Source organism: Brassica napus, chromosome A4 (assembly GCF_020379485.1).
Source record: "Brassica napus cultivar Da-Ae chromosome A4, Da-Ae, whole genome shotgun sequence".
NCBI classification, from domain to species: Eukaryota; Viridiplantae; Streptophyta; class Magnoliopsida; order Brassicales; family Brassicaceae; genus Brassica; species Brassica napus.
In genome coordinates this window covers 11800985-11810458 of record NC_063437.1, presented here as the reverse complement: position 1 = coordinate 11810458, position 9474 = coordinate 11800985, and the positions used below count along the sequence as shown (strand labels likewise).

At 30.5% G+C, this 9474-nt stretch overlaps 1 protein-coding gene across 1 annotated transcript; it reads left to right on the top strand.

The window, feature by feature from the left end:
• Positions 1-6428: 6428 nt before the first annotated feature.
• LOC106449739 (bZIP transcription factor 29-like) lies at positions 6429-8764 on the top strand. The gene is made up of 4 exons (XM_013891448.3): positions 6429-7094; positions 7195-7327; positions 7417-7501; positions 7820-8764. Exons 1-4 carry the CDS (start codon positions 6721-6723, stop codon positions 8023-8025), a joined length of 798 nt encoding a protein of 265 aa, XP_013746902.1. The 5' UTR covers positions 6429-6720; the 3' UTR covers positions 8026-8764.
• Positions 8765-9474: the final 710 nt, after the last annotated feature.

Below are 9474 nucleotides of genomic sequence, written 5' to 3'. Positions count from 1 at the left end.
TGAAATTTTCTATTAATAATAAAATGTTCTTTGACATTTCAAAAAATTAAATCCAACATTTTGAAAATCAACAAATTTCGTTTAACATTCCCTTTCTTGTGAAGTTTGTTCTTCATTTATACAGTTAACTGTAATTACTGATCTCGATAAAAAATGTAATTCCATATCTTAATTCGTAATAAAACTTTTTGGCCACAAAATAATTAAAAGTTAAATGCGTGGGTCCCATGTGCGGAGTCAATGTCACATCCCCCTACACTTAAAAAATATATTTCCCGATCGTTTTATGGAGATTCCATTTTTCTCGTTAATGTTTTTTATGGAAATTCATAGACTCAGAGTAGAAGAGAGATTGGTAGAAAATAATTTTTTTAACACCTTCTCTGGATCTCGAAATCCAGCAGTATAAAAACATTAATGAACATTAGTTAAACAAAATTATTACATGGAGCTCGTCAGCGCCAGGAGGGGGATTAGTCCTTTGGGCCTAGAAAGCCTTTGGGGAAACCCTGAATTCCTTAAAATTCAAAAAAAAAAAAAAAAAAAAAACAAGTGGATCAAGGAGCTTGCACGGAAAACAAATTTTGACATTGAAGATAACTGGACAAAGAACTTATCCAGCCTTTTGGTGGCTCATGCGAAAGTGGAAGCTGACGCCACTAAACCGTTCCCTACTGTACTGGAGCTTGTTCGCCAGAGTGGTGCTACATTCCGTGTGGAAGTGGAATACCCATGGCTACCTCCAACATGTTCTCATTGTAAGGAGCTTGGGCAAATTCTAAAGGACTGTCTCGAGATCAAAAGACAGTGGGTCCCCGTAAACAAAAAAAAGGGAACTCGAGAGGCCTCTACAAATTCTGATCAGGTTGTGGTTACCATCCATGAACCCAACTCGAGTGCTACTACCCCTATTGAGGAGCCAGTAGATGTCTCGCCAGAGTCTCAACCCCCCCCCCCCTCCCTTTTGCACCATTGAAAACGGCATGTCGTTATTAAATAATTTTAGAATTTATTAGATAGGTTTTACTATTAATTTAGAAGTTATTAATACCGTGGAAACTTGCGTTTTGAATTAACAATATATTTAAATTAAATGATAATATTGCATAAATGTTTTTATAGAACCCATGCTTGTATGTAATAAAGAGCTTATGCTGCAGATTCGTGTAATTATCTTGCAAAATATATTTTTGCATTGGTGTATTAATACTTTAAAATAATACCTTTTACCGTACAAAGGGAATCGTTCAAAATTTTCAAATATCAGAGTGTTCGTTTATTCAAATAGCTAAGTAGGAGTAATATATAATAATATGTTTGCGCTATTATATGAAAAAAAGGAAGTTAAGAACACTATTTATCGTGAAATCATGGACCTTAAAAAATAAATTGATGTAAATGGGTAAAGCAAATAATTATTTCTATGTTTTTTTTACTAAAACATTATTCATATGTTAAATGCTCAGTATATGGTTATCAAATTAGTGAATTCAATTTTGCATTCACTGTATAATATTATACATTTGATATGTACGTTCACTATAAACCTATTGGTTCATCTAGTTTTTTTAGTTTTTACGGGCTATTTTGCACATTAAAATAAATAAAAACATTTTATTGGATTTTCGATACATGTAAATCCAATTAAAATCATCGTTATGTTGATTTACATTAATTTTTTATATCGGCATGATCGGATTGAATATCAACAATATCATAAGAGTTGTTTTATGATGTATTCATAAGACGAAGAACACGATATTATTTGTATATTAAAATATAAAAGTATATTGTTAAAAATATTATTTTTAATTTGATCTAAAGATCAGACGACTATATTCCCGCATGTTTATGAATTACACCAAAAGCCCATACAATCTCCAAGTTAATGAAACGCCATGTTTTGGACGCGAACAAGTGTGGCCTCCGCAGATCTCGACTTAGTGATATGAAATTCCATGTGGATGGTCTAGGAGTGAAAACATATTTTTTATAATAATAGATTTTGGCTTTCCATTTAATACACAACCAATTTCATACCAAAATAATATATAAACTTTTATAAATCGCAAGTTTTACACCTCCATGACGTCAACTGTCGCTAGTTTAAAGAAGAAAAAGTTTCCAAAAATACCTCATCTAATTTTCGTTTGCTATAAAAAAATATATAAACAATTTTGGTTCCCCGTTTTATACCCACTCTATTTTTCGATACCCAATTAATACCTAAACTTTTGAAAATCAAAGTTTTACATCAAAAAAAAATTAAAAAAAAATAGAAAGAGATGAAAATAAAACTGCATTACACTGCATACATAAAACAATGTAAATTGAAAACAAACCAAATGAGCTGACAAATAAAGTGAGCATTGAATTTCCATCCAAATACAAATTCCAAGATATATATTACAAATCTAAACTAAAACTCTTAACAAAAAAATATTTCTTTAGAAAGAACATGACTTACCAAAATCAAAACAGCTATCTCCAAAGGTTCTCCCACTTCTCTCTAAAGTAAAGTTCTTCCGAAGCTTCAAATCTATTCCGTTTGATTCTAATTTAGATACCTTGTCCATCGCTCACTTCAACCGCTCCATAGGAGAATCAGACTTCGCTATTGATTTATCTATCTACGGTGTTAGGTGAATCTTCTCTGATTGGAAAAATGATCTAGTAAAGGGTCTTCCTTCCTTTCGACTTCAGCCTCCTCATATTTAATTCCGGTGAAGTAAGGCCTATTTGTCTTAAGTATCAACGGGTAAGGTGGAAAGCAATCTAGGAGAGTACAAGACTTAAGCAAAATTTGATGAAGCGCAGCCATGGACAAAGCAACGCCGGTGGTATGTAATTGCATCGGTGGTGGTAAAGTAGTTTCGGAGTTTCCTCTTTCTTGCGGTGGCACGTGCACGCGCGTCTCAATCAACTCAACAGTATAAGATCAAAGGATGGTGTCTTGGGTGTGTGCATGTGAGACGCATGTCTTCTTAGGTGTTACGCAAATTAGTAAATTGAGTCAATATATTGGATTTAGTTTACTTTTGGGCTTTTCATTAAATCAAGTTGTAATGGAGGGAATATGGGTTTTTCTATGCTTGTACTATGTCCTATTGAATTTCCTTCAATGAAAATAATGTTGACAAAAAAAATTCCCTCCAAACGTTTTTTTTTTTTTACGCATTTACTAAACCAAGTTAGTTAGTAAACACAAACTGAAAATTTATAGGTTTGTTTTTCTGAATCAAAATCAAAAAAATCTTTAAAACATCACTAAAATGACGAAATATCAAGTGCATATACTCGTAAAGTTTCGGGCCTACTTTGCCTAAAATCTCCTAAAGACAATAAATTATGAGATACTCCTTTTATGGGTCATTGTTTTCTTCTCTTATATAGTTTTAAAAAAAAACTTAAGAGATAACAACATCACCTAGTTAACGAGATATCAAACACATCATATACTTTTGATTTTGAATCGTCTTGCTTATCGAGCACATCATCTACTCATTTTGTAAATTATATTTTTCCACTTAAACTGTAGTTCATGTGGTTAATAATATCAATTAAGTTATATCAATTTTTTTAAAAAATGTTGATGTCATTAATTTTACGGTTTAAAATTGTAGAAGAATTTTCTAAGAATACATGGAGTAATTTCTATTTTTTATAATAATAGATAAACTACTTTGGCTTCCTGTTTAAGAACAACATATTTTTGATACCCAATAAACTTTAAAAATCGAAAGTCTTACACTACCAAACAAACGATGTTTCAAGGAATTTGTTAAAGCAATTGACATCGTCAGTTTGGAAGTGTATTACTTCGATATCGGAAAATAGGTTGTGTATTTAACAGAACAAAAATAGTTTATGTATTATTACAACAAATGGAAATTTAGTTCAGATATTTTTAGAGAATTTTTCCTTTCAAAATCACCAGATCTCGTTAAACATTCTCAATCTTGTGATCAGTAACGGTTTTCTCTACTTAAATTTATTTATTTGATAAGAAAAATATTCATAAATACATACAAAATAATAAAACAACAAATTATGTAAATAAGATGATGAGAAAAACGACCAATGTAATTCTTGCCATCTTTAAATCTTTGTCACATTATGAACACTAATTCTATTTGTTGTATTACATCGTCTTTGTTGCAATTTAGATTTTATATATATTCTTCAGGTTTAGAATCCAGGGGCATTTTCTTCATTTTACGGTTGATCTTAATTCGTAATATAACTTTTTGGCCAAAAAAAGTTAGCGGTTAATATGCGCGGATCAGATGTGCGGAGTCAATGTCGCAACCCCCTACAAGTAGAAAAATGTTTCATCTGTTTCATAATAAGTGTCGTTTAAAGTTTTTCCACATGAATTAAGAAAATTGTTAAATTTTCTATTTTAACACTATCTAATATAATTTTTTGTTTTGCTCTTTAGTTAATGAATTAAAAATAAGAAGAAAAAAACAGAAAATTATTTAAAATATGCATTTCAAATGTAAAAGGACGCTTATAATGAAAGAAAATTTAGAATCTAAAATGACACTTAATATAAGATGGAGAGAGTATATTTTCCGAGCGTTTCATGGAGATTTCGTTTTTTCGTTAACGTTTTCGTGGAGATTCGGAGTAGCAGAGAGATTGGTAGAAAACAAAATTTTAACATTGAAGCTAACTAACTACCTCAAATATCATAACAAAATCTATTACTTGTAAGAGCTTGATTGGTTTTCCCGCTACCACCCGCAAACGCAGCTTTTGCGATTGGTAGCGGTTGACAGCGTTTCGAAACAATCATACAAACCGCTACAAATCGCTTCAAACCGCTCCAAACCTCTTAAAATCAAAAGCTGGTTCCAGCTAGCGTTTGCGGTTGCGGGCGGTTGCGGGAGGATAATTTTTTTTTCTTTTTTTTTAAAAACCATATAAATACAAAAATAAAAATAAAAATAAAATTTTTAAAATGGAATTATAAAAATACTAAAATATATCTATTATATTTTAATTAATATTATAAAATTTTAAAATAAAAATATTTTCTATAATTTAAAAAATTTAAAACTATAACTTTGAAAATATAATTTACATATTTATTATAATATTATGATTTTTGATATTTTATAATTATATAAAATGTAAATATTGTTAATTTATTATTTAACCGCTGCTGTATTTGGTAGTTAACCAGTCATAAGTATCCCGCAAACGCACCAATTTCTAACCGCAGAACCAGTCGTACAAATCTCTTAAAACCGCTAGAAACCGCAACCACCCGCATCCGCAAACGCCCGCAGCCGCAACCGCTGCGTTTGAACCAGTCAGACCCTAAATAGGGCTAGGCACGGATTGAATACTACCATAATTTTGAGTATTTGTGATTTTTTTCGTACTTAACGAATATCTAATTTTCTGATGTTCTTTGGTTCAAAAAAATATAGATATCCAGTTTTCCGGATATCCGAAAAATTTACAGATATTTTTGAATATTTACGGATATTTATGGATACATCATCCACTTTGTTCAGTACAAGCTAAATCTAGAAAAAACTAGAAGATATTGTTTTCAAATAATATCTTTTACATAATACGGAGAATGAAATTAAAAAAGTAAACATTAATAAGACTATATGTTCCATAAATTTTTAAAAATATTTAAAATCTTTTATAAAACATAAATTGTAATGTTATAAGAAAAATTATATTCCTTTCTTAATTTAATAATTTTAAATATTAATAAAATTATATTTAAATTATAATTATATTAAATTATACATTAAAACTTCTATATTCAATTATATATATATATATATATATATAAATCTGAGCGGAGTTGATATCCAAGTCTAAAATTTTAGTATTTGTGATTTGCTTCGTTTTTAACGGATGTTGATTTTTAATATTTGCTTTGCTTCGAAAATTTAAGGATATCTGAATTTTTCGTATCAAATTGAAACGAATAACAAATCGAATCAAAATAAAATGTTTACCCCTACTTGCAAACTGATTGGTACAAGAGGAAACGTGTTGCTCGCTAATTGGTCTGGCTTAAATATTCTGTAGCTAATAGTCAACAATTACATTCTTTTAAAAAAAATTACATTCCTTTAAAAAAAATTACATTCCTTTAAAAAAACAATTACATTCTTTTTTTCCCTCAAACACACTTATTAGTGAATGACACTTGTAAAGAACTTTAACTGTGATGATGACAAAAACATATATTTTCATCTTGACCAATACAAGATTCCTAACTAGTCTCTTTTGTCTTTTTTCTATGATGACAAAAAATATATTTTCATCTTGACCAACACAAGATTCCTAACTAGTCTCTTTTGTCTTTTTTTTTTTCCTATCTTTTCGGAAATGAACAGAAACCGTAAATATAAATACCTAGCTCGTGCAAGTATCATGCAACAAAAGCATTTTCGAAAGCCATAAACTATTTGAGGTGTAATCTCCTCTTCCTAGCTCTGGTATATTCTTTTCTTTTTTTTTTGGTAAAACTCTGATACATTCTTACTAAATGTTTCAATGATTTTTTTCTTTCTCTATAAACTAACTGATGATGACACTTATTTTGAACCTTTTATGATTCTAGTCATGTATATAGCATGCTAAGTTTATTTTCAAGAGTTATATGTATATTTATGTAACCTTTTTAGCCCTAATCTGTCGATATGATGCAGAGACTCGACGCCGTTCTTCGTCTCCGTATCGATGGATGGTCACGCCGATATTCCTCCTTCACACTCCGGTCTCAGCCAATACCCGAGGGCTAACCCTTTTGGTGACGAGAGTTCCAATAGAGCAACCATGCCGCCGCCTAGCGGAAGCTCACTCCCACCCTTTCCACCGACAGGTCAGCCATTCCAGTTCGGGTCGCAGAATTTCATCCCCGCGGGATCAAGCCCCTCGCAGTGGATGTTATCTCAGGTTCCACACACGATGCTCGAGTCCTCCTCAGTAGGCTCAGGGAGTAGTCAGCCGGCGTCTGTCTTCTCAGGCCTGTTTAATGCAGATCAACTGAGTAAGATTGCCGCCTCTGACGAACTGAAAGAGATGGCAGAATCTGATCCTAAGCATCTCAAAATGTAATCAATTGATCTCCTATATATAGCTTAGCTTAGATTGTATAAGTATTTGTTTTTGTGACATTTATATATACCCATGTGATCATATATATCATTTCAGAACCTTGTCGAACCGGGAATCAGCTGCACGTTCAAAGGCGAAGAAGGCGCTGCACGAGTCCGAGTTGGAAGACAAAGTCGAGACACTTGAGACTCAGATTGATATATTGACTGCCGAGCTCAAGCTTGAGAAGGTGATCACCATCTTACTTGTCACGGTTTGTTCCTGTGAGATAGATTTTGTTAATTAATAGCTTGTATATTATATTCTGGTTGTATGCAGAGAGGAAGAATGACGGCGGATGACGAGTGCGTGCAATTTAGGATTCGTCTTCATGCAGGGGAGGCGCATGCACGACTTCGTGAAGGTACTCTCATCTATATTTTGTGAGGATGTCAGATATAGTTTATAGGGTTTTGACGAGACTTTTCATCCATGGTTACTTGCATGATCTGATACCCAGTTGTGGAAACAACTTTAAGCTTTATTAATACTTTTGTTACCATTTAAAATATATATATCTTACTCTCGAATTAAAAAGCGAGCGGTTGACCATTTATTAAGTGCTACATCTTTCTTAATTACTCATAAATCTTCATTACTAAAGAAAGGTGTAAACATATATGTATTGTAAAAAGATAAGATTTTTGAATATGATGTATAAACGTGGAATCTGTGGTTGCAGACTTGATCCAACAATTGAATGGAGAAGTTCGTCGGCTAATAGAAGAGGCGAGTGTGCAGAGAGAAGAGATGAGTAGGCTAAGAGAAGAGGTGAGCGAATACCGGAGGAGGGAAAGTGAGAGAATGAACGCAAACATGTTGGATCAACTCAACATCAACCAGCAGTTTCAAGAGAAGCCGCAGCAGACAAATTATAATTTCGAATGAAGAATTGCATCATGATGATCATGGATCCAAGGAAGTGGCAGCTTTGGTATCCAGTATTGATTGAAGTAGTATAAATATATATATAGTTTAAAAATAAAAGTTGTTTGAGTTTATATATTATATGTGCAAGAGAGTCATGCTAAGATATAAAAAAGAATCAATCCGAACTTCGGAAGGATTTGAAAAGAAATTCAGACAAATGTGATCTCTGTGTAATGTCTTTTCTCATCCAGTTGAATAAAAAAAAAGGAGACTGTTTTATAATGGGAATTTGCACTGTTTTTTTTGTCGTTGGAATTTGCATTGTATAACTATAAAAAAGCTATAATTTGACAAATGACCATATGAAACTCATGGCTACAGTATTGTGTGTAAATTATGTAACTAGGTATTTTGCCCGCAGATGCGAGCATAATCATCCTATGAATACTTATTATTTTATGTATTATTAATCCAAAAATCGGCATTATAAAACTCTAATTGGTGAACATGTTAAAGGAAGAAAATTATAGTGAATTATTTGTTCCTCAAAATTTATACCAGTTATGTTGAAATTTTAGTCAAATTATTGAAAGGTAGATCCCACTTTTTTCTTTTAAATTCCCCATTGAGGAATGAATTTATAAGAAAAAAATTTCTTATGCAATTTTGATAAGGAACAAATTGAACAAAAATTTATTTTTTTATTTTTTCAATTCCTCAAATGAAATTTTATTTTTTATTTTGTTCGTTTTTTCATTCTACTAGTGGTCACCAACTGAAACTATAGTGTTTCACATATTAATCTTAAACTGGTTTAAAGTAAAAGCAAAAAAATTTGTTTTGAACTCAGTCACAAGTTAAGTTATTATATATGATTTTAAATAGTTAAATCAAACTTTAAATTATTTATATATGTAAAAAAAACGTTCATCAAATTATGTACTTATTATTGTGTTAAAAGTTTTAAAACACTCATATATTAAAATAGTTTAGAAAATATATTTACATAAATATTTTTGTTTGACTAATATTTAATTATAAACTGTTTTATATCTTAGTTTTTTAACTTTAATAAAAATTATTGTTTTTAGATAGCAACACAATATATAAGAGTTCTCTTAATTTTTAAATATATTTTCACAATTTTATTATATTAGTTATAATTAATTATTTTGTATAACATACAAATTTAATATTATTAAACTAAAATGGGTGTTTTATTATATATAAAATTTATTACGGGTTTTGTGAAAATTAATAAATACTCAATTAAAAACTAATAATAAATCAATGACCTATATAAAAGCTTAAAACCTAATAAAATATGACAAATAAGAAAATAAAAATTTAAATATAACATAAAGATTTAAATATTATTATATCAAAATTCGTTTTTAATTTTATATAAAATTCGTTACGGATATTTGTTTAAATTAATAAATTAGTGATTCAGCTAAAAATTATTAA